The following is a 13,769-nucleotide window of genomic DNA, read 5'->3' as shown; positions in this document are numbered from 1 at the left end:
CATGCCCCCCCGAGCTTCTGTCAGATTACAAAATAATTAATGTAGTCTGGTGTTTTTTTTTGAGCCTCTCTTCCTCATATATCACATTCCCCAACAGAATTTTGATAATACAAAAGCATGAGCTGAATTGAGATTTCTTACACTGCCGTATATACAGTCATTACTCGTGAGTCACAAAGCAAGACATTTGAATAAACGTAGCAGTTTCTTGGTGGTTAACAGTTCCAGTACAATTGCCAGGAACACTCATGTCAAATACTGCATATCATTCACCTATAACAAAGTTGTCAGTGAACACACAAAAAGGAGGCAGGCCGATCACTGCAAGTGCCTTCTTCACTCAGGATCAACAATGCTCAGTAGATTACCAAATCCTTATTACATCTGTGTGCAGTATACTCTGCTTCTAACACTCAACCCTCAACCCTGCGTTGCTGTTCACAGCTACATTCAAACTTGTATTTTGAGCAAAAATAATTTTGTTAAAATCAATCATAAGAAAAACACATAGGGTGGCTAAAAACTAATTAATTCTTACTAATCACTTTATCTCACTTATTTACCTAGAGTGTTTACACTTGCACAAATATGATCTGGGTGCAAGTCATTTTAAAAACCAGTCAGTGATGTTTGTGGATACCAAAGGCCACTAATACTGGAGGACAAGTAACATTTAATGAGTACCCTGTGGAGTTTTAGTAGCAACAACTCTTCTTTTTGCATAGTCCGTGTTTCTCACTAATTTAAAAGCATTTCACCCTTAAATACACTTGCAAAGCTTTTCTTTGATGCTTTGGAACCTGTATTGTTTACACCGCCTCACTATCTCACCTTTTTTATTGGCACATTTCCACCATTGACTGCACATCAAAAGACAAAGGTAGCAATGCACTGAATATTATGAGCCCACCTTTGTGTTCGCTGTTGTCAAAACATCTCTAATGGCTTTAATGCGCAAATAAATTTTCAAATTAATGTTAAGTTTTATAGACAACAGTGTTGCAACATATTGGCCAGGCACTTCTGAATTCTTCTGAGGCTGTCTGTGGCTATTCGTTACACAATTGCTTTTCTGTCTGGTCTGACTCTTGGTGTGCTTCATTTACATTCAGAGACTAGCAGTCGCAATTTAACTTGCGGCACGGTGGCTAGGTGTTCTAGTAAACTGCAAGACTTGTTGTCTTAGAACTGTACTATAAATAAAAATACACAGTGCATGAGGAGAACATCTCTGTGATTTTTAAGATTATCTTATTGTTTCACAACACAGAAATCTTCAGGACAATGGTGAAATATGATTACAGAGTTAGAGCATGTCAATGACATTTGGGAGCATTTGATCAGTGCTCCTTTTCTGTTTCCTACTCACAGTATGCACTTATGCCACAACCAGATTGATGTTTCATTGCTTTTCTGTCACAACAATAAAAAGCTGCTCAGTTATGAAGGCATGAGCAAGGTTTGTGACGATTGTGAAGAAAGAAAAACAAGGCAATACATTTTAAAGCATAGCAAAGTGCTAAATGTTGTATTTTCACAGTGCTCTTTTTACGTCATTTATGCAGAAAGGAGAAGTCTCATTTTGGACAGCACGGAGAGAATATTACGATATCTAGCTGTTAAGTACAGCAAAGCAGGCAGTGACACATGCACGTAGTCCATATGGCTGAAAACAACTTGCAGGATCCCCAAGAGTGCCCTTATCTTCAGCCCTGTTCCCATGACTAATGCATTCACTAACAGGATGGGTACAGCGGGTTGTAAGCAGGTGGCACAAACTTACATTTTAGATGTTCCTCTAAAAGTCACAATACTCAACACTGTCTTAACTTCTGAATCAATCAAATGCTACTACTGCTTTTCAAAAGCTGTGCAATGCAAATGACTCAAAAACATGGAGCAAATGTGCCGCAGCTTTTCTATTTTGAAATACTAGAAACTAGACTATAGGTGGCTCAGCTGCCCTGATGGTTTTCTCCTGCAGAATCAGCAGTGTTTTCACTTGAATGAATCTGTTTAAATGCAGTATTACATATGGGTGTAGCAGAAGCACAGACGTCCTCAAGTCTAAAAGCCTTATGTAGCACACATCAAAGGGAAATGACCCCATACAAGTTAACAGCTCCCTTTGCCTGCGTTCATATTACAAGGCAGTGAATTTGCATTTGGGTTGCAGATGAAGCTAAATTAAAAACATATTTCAAGACACATCTCACAGATAACATATTACTTAATAAAATGTGAGCCACAAACTGTGACAGAATTGCATACGCAATGCGATGGTTATTAGCTATATGTATAAATGTGCTGGAAAATGGCAACACAAGGCTGAAATACATAAGAAAATACTGTTAATCTCTGCAGTAATTACTGTGTGAATGGTTAGCCTCTTTTTTCATCATTGTGGACTAGGACAATGGACAAAAAATGATACTGAAAGGATGAAAGGTAGCAGGGGTAACATCAAGCCAGCAACAACAATGAAGAAACAGCGTCACTTGTTCAGCACCTATGTGTCTATAGTTGCAGTTACATAACGACAACATGCATCTACTTTTTGTTGTCTTGGCTCTTGACCTACAATACACTTCTGAGCTGTTTTTTTTCCACTACCAAAAACAAATAAATAACAACAGCTACCTGTGAGCTTTTAGCTTCACTTGCTCAGTCTATAACATAGCGATGGCTACGCCGGAGTCATAACGTCCTTTCATTCGACTTATCCCGGCAGCTAGCATGAGCAGCAAGCCCGTGGCCACCTCCAAGCTGTAGGAGAGCCAGGCTGTGGCTAAGGACCAGCCAAAGGAGACGTGCACGTAGGTAAGGTCCTCCAGGGACACCGCCTGCTGGAACTCTTCCATGGCCTTGTTCGAGTACTTGATGTAGATGCTGACCCCGGACAGGGTGAAAAGACCTGTTGGTGACACAGATACAGACACAAAAACTTCCAGATCGCAACACATCCATATACATATAACATGTTAATGGTTCCATCTTGAGGAGTTGGAATGAATTCTGTGAACATAAGGCTCTTGAGCTGCCTTATCACATACCATAATGGCCATGACATATTACAGAGGTCGTTAAGGTAATAATGCATTAATTAGAAAATAATCTTTCTCCAACCTAATTCTCGTCACATAACCCACTGGATGGTATTAGATAATTTAGACTTGAACCTCTTAGCCCTTAAATGAGAAACAATTAGTATAATCTTAAAGTATTAAAGATTTAAAACAGTTTTAAAAAGAAAAAAAAAATCAAATTCATATGCAAATTATTCCAACAAGATGCTTCTAAATTTAATCAGATCCTTTACTCTACAGGGGGAACCTGTCGTGTAAGTATGAAGCATCTACTGACTATTGGTTTTGATTGTGCTCCAAACCAGACAGATGAACTGTCTTGCATAACAATTATCACAGAAGTGAGTCGACAACAATACTGAATGTCAGTCCCAAAATGCCTTAAATACAAAGCGGTCACACTACATTTACAATTCAGACTGACCTTTAGTGTGGGTACGCAGGAAGGCAGAACCACCACACACTGCACAGTCCCCCTCAGCAATTAGCACTAATTACTGATCATTTAAAATTATAACTGCGTGCTTGTCACCCAGTGTCGATCAAGTGCTGTAGTGAGCTTATTTTTGCACTCTTGAGTAGAAAGAAAAGAAAGAAAAAAAGACCGAAAGAAAAAAGGAAAGAAAGAAAGAAAATAAATGGCACAAGTGGGTTCAAAGGCCTCCAATTCATGGAGTGCAGGCAAATCATGTTCATGTCTAGACTTAAACGTGTTAAATTACAGTGATAATTGTAGCCCGCTGGAGAAAAAATGAAGAAAATACCTATAAATGATTTGTGCAAGTACCCATGAACACAGCCTGTCTTACTTTCAGTTGTCCATTGCAGATGATTAGATTTCACCTTTAGTTCTAGTCGACATCCATTTTGTGTGTACAGTCTCCTGAGAACTCAATAATTTGTATATTCCATTGTACTTTATATGAGGTCTGAGCTATTATTACACCAATACCATGGCACAATTATTGTGAAAAGAAATACCAAAAGTAACATTTCAGTAGGTTGAAGACAGTGTTTTAAAACAACCTTCAGTTTCTGAGTCGAAGTTGTGGAAGTAATAAATACTGTATTTTTCAAGATGGAAACGTCAGTTTTTCCAGATCTCACATTCACAGAGGCCTGTCCAGACTCCACAGAGACAGATTCATCAGTACTGCAGTACGTGATGTGAGTGTTCAGAATGGAACCCATCGATAACATAGGTCATACAGATGTAGAATCTCTCATGCTAAAATTTCAAACTCAGAAATAGGTTGCTAATGCAATAAATAAGAAGAAATAAAAGCAAAACAAAAACACCGAAATCCATTATCCCTTTTTTGTTTACCTAGTATCAAAGGTGGTTTTTAAAGTGCAAGGAGCTTAGTACTCGCAGGTCTTTTGATGTAGAGATGTGGACACAGGACATTCGGTGCAGAGCATGAAATTAGCTGTCTCTGCTGTCTGACAGGGGAGGCTGGGCCTGTCAGCGGAGATGGCGTATATAATGAGACCTTCAACTTCTGTGACAGATGCATTCATTTACTCTCAATCTTACCCAAACTGAGACTCAAACTCAGACCCAATCTAATGCATTATTTGATGGATATTGCAACTGCCCAGCAGCTGAACCCTTCCAAGTGGAGGGGGGGAGCAATGTTTCTGTTACTGTATTGCTGATGAAAATGTGTTCTTATTGAACTAGCTGATCAGGTCTCTTTACTGTATAGATCAAACCTTGGACATGTCTACTCAAAAAGGACAATCCAGCATGAGTTATATATTTGAACTCCCCTTCTGCTGGAAATCCAATTTATGTTTCTCTCTTGTATGGACAGATACAAAAGTATGCAAAGGTATAAAGTATTTCAAAGGCATCATTAAGAGGCTTTGTTTATGATGTGACTGTCCAAGAGACTATTCTGTGTAATCTAATATTTGCTCACACTCAATTGCTACAAAAAGAAAGCTGATATTTTGTAATGACAGAGAGTAAAGGACCCATTGATGCTTCCAAGGGGAAGTCTGACTGAAATGTTCAATCAAGGACAAGCTCCTCTGCAATTTTGTGCCACTTCACTTGATCAGCAATCACTCCACGTGCTGCGATCAGTAACCCACTGTTAATTATGTCCATACCCATACTGAGAATATTTGGTGGTCTGGTGTCTAAAATAATATCCAAGGTCATCAGAAACCAGCTTATAATTATGATATATTTTATGCAAATCTGACATCTGGCATGTGCTGAGAAAAAAAAAATAGACCTCTTTTTGTGAATCATTACAAGAAATTATTTTTACTCTCATCATTCCACAGCGTGGTAGCGTTTGATAAAACAAGATGTCAAAACTGTGATTTAGGATGTGGGAGTTCCTGCCAGAGCCGCATGATCATCAGTATGACTATAATTGCATCTGCATATCTGGAGTCAATCATGCAGTGTCTATTCACAATTTTTGACAAACAGATGGAATAAAGAGACAGAAGTGTTGCACAGTACTGTCAGACCTGTATAAAAGCGCTCTGCAACTTACTTCCTTATTTTCACCATAAAATCCCCATCTACACTCACTCTAACAGTGAGAGCAAAAAGATCATTACCTAACTCTACTCAATTACGTCAAATGGGGCTTTTAATGTCCAAACAGAGATATTTAATATGTAGTTGCAGATTCAGCCTGTAACAGTATTTTTCAAGTACACTGAAAGATATAATGTTTACACAACAAGTATCGCTGTTCAAAATACCGATAATGTCTAGAGAGGCTGAAATAAGGTTCTAGCAGTTGCCTTTAGTCAGAAGTGAATCATGGGGAATAAGAGCAGCTGAAACTGAATTTTCAAGGTTCCCTGGACGTAGTTAGCACACATGCACAAATACACCTGCATGTGTATGATGTGCCACCCACACACTTTTTCTTGTGCTGTAGCCTACATCTTCCACAGCAAGTGACACTCAAGTAGAGAACACGCAGAGCACATACAATTGCTAAAGGCTCAGGGAGAGAGCGAGAGAGAGGAAGAGATGGGGGGAAAAAACAATTACAATTCTGTGTGGACTTACTGCAGAAGAGAAAGTATGTTGCTGATCCAGCTAGCAAGTTGGGGCTGCAGGCCAATGAACTGACAAGTCCAAAGATCCAACCAAACACCAGCAGGACCAGGCTGAGGGGTAGTAGGATGACCACCACCTTGTGCAAGCCTGAATACACACATGTGGACATACAGTCACACAATGGTTACTGTGCTTAAAGAAAAGAAGGACAGGGCCATGTTGAGATTTTCAGATTGATTTATACCATGCAGGGAGCCATTGGATTTCATTTACATTGTCAGTGGGGTTTGGAAATTAACTTGTAGAACATTGAGACATTTTTGAAATAGCTTTTGCCACAGTGGCCATTGCAAATAGATTCTGTTTTTTTTTTTTCAAACTCTAAGGACATGCTGACATCTAAGACTTAAAAAAGCATGTTTTTATCAACAAGACATATCATTTACCACTCCCAGAAAGCCCTTTCTATGTAGACTTCTGAATCCATTTAGCCATCAACTGATATGTCAGCCAAGAAAACAAACCCACTCACCAAGAAGGTGTCTTTCTGCCTCTGACAGGCTGGACATATTTGCTGTGAAAGAAGGGATGACTGAAATCCTGTTTGCTCCTGAAAATGTCAAGGGAAAAGGTTACACATGGCAGGACGTGAAGACAGAGCTGCAGGGCTCAAAATTGCTCCTGGACACCAAGCAATGAGAATATTTGTCTTAGAGTATTTCAAGCAATTACCAGTAGATCCAGAAATATGACACATCGCATGATTACATTAATGAAACCTGTTAAAACGTGTGACACATTTTATCTCACCCCTGCGTGTGTTGACACTATTGCACCCAGAATCTGTGTCAGTGTGGGCTCCACTTCTACCAATATGTCACAGGTGAGCACTGCTTGGAGAGCGCCGTCAAATATGTTGTATCGTTGCCTTGGCATTTACTGTGAGAACTACGGTGCGCCACTAGCAACAAATTGGACTCCTCCGGGACCTCAAGCTGTTCATCTAACAAGCAGATAATATTGCAGCTGTGTCGAAAAATATCCTTTCTATCTGCAGCCTTATGTGTGTTAGTCTGTAGCTGGCTGCAGGGGCCATAGAGATGTGAGGGGTTAAATATGCTACAGTTATTACTCAGGAGAGAAAAGAGCGGATATTGTGCATATATTATTGCACATTTACGCATCCTTTGTGGTCTATTACACTCATTGAACCAGAGATAAGGATCTTATTAAGAAGTTAATAATTCAGCATATGATCGTCAGTGTCATTTACTTTATGCAGAAAGCACTGGGTGTCACCTCCTCTGTGCATCAATTTCGCAAAACTAAGACTCACTGCACGCAGTTTTTGCGCCGGAGTTCTCCGCAGCCCTGACAGTGGGGTGGTGATGATGAGGAGAAAAACAAGGCACATTTAGGTTTTGCTGTGGACTGTTGCCGACAATAACCGCGGTAACCCAGCCGCATCAAAGACTCATGATCAATTAACACTGCACTGTATGGACACGCTCAGTAGCATCATATGTAACCCAGGATGTTTTTTTCCCCCCTCTTTTCTTGTCACCATCGTAACGATCAGTACAGGTATGGAGTGACTAGTACAAGTCAAAACACGCCTGATTACACATCACTAAATTATTATTATCATTCAATTATCATTAAAAATAATAAACCTTATGGATCCTCGGTGGGCTTTACGCACAACAGTGTTGATGCCACATTATAAAGGCTTCTCAGAATTACCCTGGCGAAGCAGCGCAAAAGTTATTTTGGAAATATGAGGGCTGCGTCCAATTTTATTACAGCACGCATCATGCTTGAGTAGACCAATAATGATTTATACCCCCTGAATAAAAGCTCGTACAAACAGAAAACCATGCGCTTAAGTTGGTATGACATACCTTCGTTAATTCTCCACAGTCCAGAACGTGAACTCAGGTCGTCTGAACCTGTGTAGTTGGGTTTATTCACATCGATGATGTACCAGTAATCAGTCCCAATTGCCACAGCGAGGAGACTAAAACTGAGCAAACCTGTAAACCCAGCAGTCAGAACCACCAGCCCGTAAGTCATTATACACGGTCCACACGCAGAGCGCAATAACTAATAATATTCTGTGGAGCGTTTGTATCTTTCTACACTGTGATCGCCATCGACGCTCCAAGATGAGCGATGCGTAAAAGCTGTCCAGCTGGATCCTTCCCTGTGAAGTGCAGGTTCCCCATGACTAAAATATAGTTTCGGGTTGAAATAGGGGGAAAAGACCACGTTCCATAAATAGTTTCCAGTTTATTTTAAAAGAAAAAAAAAGAAAGAAAAAGAAGAGAGGAGAGATGCGCATTTCTCTGCACGTTTACAAGGTAATTCTGGCTGAAGGCAGATGTAGCGCTCCTGGATCGATCCATAGTGTCAAGTTGCTGGATTTAAACATCACATTTCCGGTGCTTTGTATCAAAATAAACCTCTGCAAGGGGAACATTTGTTGTTAGGCTGTTTGAATTTTAGTGTTTGAATGCAAAATAGCTCATATCCGGCCAGAGTTTAGCAATTTGAAGCTGACTTGACGATTTAACTGCGACTCAGTTGGCGATTTTCAACAGCAACAGTGGCTGTTACAGTTACCAGATAACTGACCCCACCCTTGCTTTTGTCAGTATACCCATATAGCATTTGTATAGTAAATGAAAATGCAGCTTACGATGAGATCAAACCAGACTTAATAAATAAAAATCAACTTTTAAGCTTCATGTGCCTACACCTCAGAACAAAAACATAAAAGTCCCCTGCAGCTTAACAGATGCTTAAATTTAAGAAGTTCGGCTGTCATGACACTTAGGTCACATAAAATTATTTAAAAAATACCTAAACCTGTCTTTTATGACCAGGCACCTTGGTCACCTGTCTAACCTGTGGGGTCCTGTGGGTGGGGCTGCGTAGACAAATGACGTTACTCTAATTAGATAAAACGAGACTAGCATACTGTTTTGTTGGGAGTCACATGCATCGTGAACGTTTAAAAGATTTGCCTCGAACAGTTTAAATTATATCAAGAGCAATAGCGTAAAACTGTCGAAAGACGCCGTGATTGGCACCTGAACTAACTTGTTAACTTAAGCACAACGACTCTAAGGTAGGTGTTAATACATCTGATCCTTCGTCGATGTGATGAAGCCTTTTTGCCACTGTCTCAAAGAAAAGGAGTCTTAATATCAAAATGCATACAAACACATACACAATGAGGTAAAAGCGCATCTATAAAACCTAAATGCATTAACATACAACAAGTATTCGCCCCTTTCAAGTTGGTCAATAGGATTTTTAGAGGCACCGCTGGCAACAATTAACGTTACAGCCTGGAGTCTGTGTGAGGGTCTATGAGTCTTGCCCCCCCCCCCACCACCACCACCAAAAACCAAAGGCAAAAAACCTGCCCAATCTCTCTTAAGTTGCACTGGGACCATGAGTGAAAAGCAATTTTCTAGTCTTGCAACAAATTCTCAATTGGACTATGGTTTGGACTCCTACTTTGTCACTACTCCTGCAGCTATGTTGGGTGTTGATGTTTTACTGGAAAATACATCTTATACCAGGTTCTGTTGGAGATTGAATCAGGTTTTCTGTTACAAAATCTCCCATACCATCCCAGGATCCTCTCAATGCAAGGGTAAAACATTAAGGCCTGTACCGTTTCTCTGCGTTACACATGTACTCGCCCACTTCTTGAGGATATGGTGAAAGATCTGATCTCTCTGACTCATCGGAGTTATCGCTGTTTTCCACATCTCTGTGGACCAGTGTCTGTGGTTTTTGCACCACTGAACTCTCAAATGTGCATTCATTTTGGTAATGAGCGGTTTATGCACTGCACACCTACTACAATATCCCTCTCTTTGTAATTGTTGACAGGCTGTTCTTGCTGATACAGTCTGATCACGTCCTGCACTGACATTCTCAGTCATCTGAGGAAGAGTTTCTCTTCTGTTTTTTTTCCCTAAATTTCCCCCTAATGCATGAGCATCGTGGTCATCAGATGTGCGCTGTTGACCACAATTCCTGATAGAGCTAAATACAGATGTCACTTTATAGTCACTGTTCCTATTGAAACGCTAAGTCTTTGTGAATGAAGCTCTTATAATTTATGTCCCGAACAATGAACCCTCTCTCAAAGTCACTTAGAACTTTTCCTTAACATTTTATACATGCCACAGAGCCTGATTGGATGTTATTTGCTCAAATGTACCATGTGGAAACATCTGCATTCATTATGTTTCTCACTCGTTTATTCAGGTTTTTCCTTTGATTTGTCACCCGTCTGTAGCTGTGTTTTCAAGGTTTCACTGTGCAGATTTATATCTATTGACATAAGAACTGTGTGAAAGAATGAAAAAATCAACAACAAAACAAGATTTCAGCATCTAACTTTTATGCGATTTTAAACAAGGTCAGTGTAATTCCACACGTGGGTGTAATAGTTTTTCATGTTGAATAAGATTGAAGCAAACAGCCTGTTTTAAAATTTCACATCCCTCAAGGTACTACACATAGAAAGTAAAATAAGATAATAGATAAGATTCCATTTACAAAACAGAGAAAAACTGAAAATATTAATATTTGAGAGGCTGAAAACAGCAGCACTTTTGCTTGAAAAAGTATCAATGGTTGATCAAAATAGTTGCTGATTGTGTTTCTGATGGTCAATGAATCAACTAATTGTTGCAGCTCTAAATTACATTAGTCAAACTGTCTGTTTGTTTTGGCACTAGTTATAAGTTATCCCTGCACAATGTTACAATTTAACTTGGCTGTATATACTGCCATAGATACACCATGCTACAACTAATGCAGTCTAATACAAAAGCCATGTAATAAATCCGACCTCCATGAAGGCTCTAATGTTCAGATTTTGTTAAAACTGTTTCAGGGAGGAGCTGATTGAGTTGTATGATCATTTTTCTCGATGTAGTTTGTGGTGCTGGTTAACTGTATTGCAGTACACTGACAGGTGGTGTGTTTATATCAGCAAGAGTAAGTAACAGAAACACCTCTACCTTCATGATGGTAGGTTATATTATAGGACTGTTGCATTAGACTACATTCATTTTAGTCAGGTGTACCTAATAAACTGACACCTGAGTTTAGAATTGCCCCTGATAGATGTGTCAGTTACCTCACATTCAGTACTTGATATGTTTTAGTAGTACTGTGATAAAGTGGGGAGATGATGCACTCACAGTCTCATTAAAATCTACAAACAATTTAAAGCCGCATGATCATTGTTGCCAAGAGGTGCATCCACACAATTAGCTGATGTAATGTCCCACACAGTCCTCTGCGTCATTAATAAAATATGATTTTCCACTGTCTTTTCCCTACAGATCGCTCACAAATAAGAGCACAGTATGAGTTACAGGATTGACAGGCATCCCACAAGTTTCCAGTCGATAGAGAGTAGGACATAACCAAGCTCTTTTCCATAAAGGTAGCTATTGTTAGTCAGAAATTGCTAGGCGAGGGTAGAATTACCTCTAGCGTGGCTCTCTCTGTCGCCAATTTTGGCCATTTTCATAAATAGCCTCATTCTATACATTTATATGTACATACATTTTTATACAGATTTTATACAATCTGTAGTTGAATTGCCTTTCAGCTGTGTCTCTAAAAAATACATCCACTGTGACATGTAGGGAAATCCGATGGGTATATTGCAATAAATAAACCATGCCTTGAAGTAGACTTAATTTTATTTCTGTGTTTTGTTTCTGAATCCCTATGTGAGAGACAACCAGTGTCAACCACTTATGTCTTCATGAAGACTAATATATCAATCATCTGAGGCAGGTGACCTCTCTGTGACACACACAGTCTGTCCTTTGGTTCATCCATCATGATTATTGTGACTTTTATCAGAGTAGTGTCAGTGCCGTTATAGGATGGAGTTTCTGGAACAATGAGATGATGTATCTAAAACAAAGGTGAAATATGAACAACAGATTTAAAGTAAAACCACTATATATTCAATAATGCTGTGTGTATTTGAGTTAAACATAATTCCAGCTTCTGATTATCAAGATTATGTCAAATGTAGACAATGATGATTTTAGATTACGCTCTATTAATTTTGTTGCAAAAAAGAGAGACTGCACACAACGTGTTTTATTGACAATTCTAATTTAAAACAACAGTGTTCATTATCAGCCAATCTGTTCAACAGATCTGAGAGGCGAAGAGTTGGCTTTGATTGTAGCCTGGTTAAACTGCAGAAGTAATTAACGATCAGACAGATGATGTCTGATCCTCAGCATCTGTTAAAAACATCAAATCCAGGCATACAGTATTTCATGTCTTGTATTTATGTCTTGTATTGAAGACAGAATGAAAAGCAATACTTTATTTCCAGACAAGTAACAAGATTTAAAAAACAGGCTTGTATCTTCTCTGCCCCCCCAAACCTGCGTGCATTTGCAAATTCGTGCATTAAAATTACTCAAATGCCATCTTAGCTGGAAAGCAGCCATGAAATGCCATGATATGTCAGGGGTGTTGAGGATCAGGTAATTATGTAATCTTTTAGAGTGCTCTTGAGCATTTTCACCAAGAATATGAGGTAATGCAAACACACGCTGGTTTGCATCTTTGTCTGCATTTTGTAGACTAAATTGCTTAAAACCTCTGCGACACTTATATTAACAAATTTTAATTTTAAAATATTAGCTTTGCCTGGCTTTACATGAAAACCCATTTTAGAACAGAATATTGTAGATAAAATGTACCATGGTTGGTTTAAGCACCACAGTACTGCTGCTGCCTCATGTTTACTGTTAGCAAATAAACAAGAATTGACATGGCTTGACGTGGTTTTTTAAAAAATTTTTTGAAGCACAAAAATTTTCTCAAAATCTTTGTGGGGGGATTATTTCATTGGCTTGCTGGCTTAGTGTAAAGTAACATTCAGGCCTGTCAATGACTCACCTTTGCTCTGTCCTGTCAGCCAATTTGAACTTCCTGTTTTGTTTTTTTTTAATTTTCACACTGTATTTCTACAATCCATGTCATCCATCAGCACATAGGTGTCATCACAAATGCACATAGTGCAGTGTAAATAGTGGACATGTTGTCTGAGGTTTGTTGACACGATACAATAAATATAATAGAATACATCTATTCTGTTTTTGCAGACTCGTGTTAAGAATGCAGGTGAACTGGACTAAGCCACACTATATCCAAACTGTTGAGGACAGCAGGAAGACGAGAGAGCAGCGTGATGCACCAACAGTGCCAGAAGGTAAGAATAGGATGTGACAGAAATGAACTGATCCTTGTTTCTGATAAGGGAATCAGCTCTTTCTCCTGTCCAGTTTCCTCCGTTGACACAGAAAACCAATGTGTCACTCTGAGTCTGTCTGTATCATTAGTTGTTATCAGAACTCACTCTGGGGTTGTCTGTGTGAACCAGCCTCAACGGTCAGGTTGTGGTCGCTTCATGTCTCGCTCAGTTTCTGGTCGTTCATAGCTCCCAGATAATCTGTTTCGTCTGTTCATTGCTAAATAACGTTGATTATTATTTCTTTGTTTTGGGCAATAATTTGGTCGGTTCAGAATGTGTGAGCTCTGCATTGAGTCCATTCACTGCTTGATGAGCTGAGCCT

At 39.3% G+C, this 13,769-nt stretch overlaps 1 protein-coding gene across 1 annotated transcript; it reads right to left on the bottom strand.

The window, feature by feature from the left end:
- Positions 1-1,234: 1,234 nt before the first annotated feature.
- LOC108902638 (transmembrane protein 235) lies at positions 1,235-8,519 on the bottom strand. Its single transcript, XM_018704576.2, has 4 exons — positions 8,025-8,519; positions 6,656-6,733; positions 6,133-6,270; positions 1,235-2,914 (listed from the first exon to the last, which is right to left on the bottom strand). Exons 1-4 carry the CDS (start codon positions 8,194-8,196, stop codon positions 2,670-2,672), a joined length of 633 nt encoding a protein of 210 aa, XP_018560092.1. The 5' UTR covers positions 8,197-8,519; the 3' UTR covers positions 1,235-2,669.
- Positions 8,520-13,769: the final 5,250 nt, after the last annotated feature.

This window comes from Lates calcarifer, linkage group LG11, assembly GCF_001640805.2.
Source record: "Lates calcarifer isolate ASB-BC8 linkage group LG11, TLL_Latcal_v3, whole genome shotgun sequence".
Taxonomy (NCBI): Eukaryota; Metazoa; Chordata; class Actinopteri; family Centropomidae; genus Lates; species Lates calcarifer.
The sequence above is the reverse complement of the archived record's forward strand: the minus strand, read 5'-3'. Positions and strand labels throughout refer to the sequence as shown.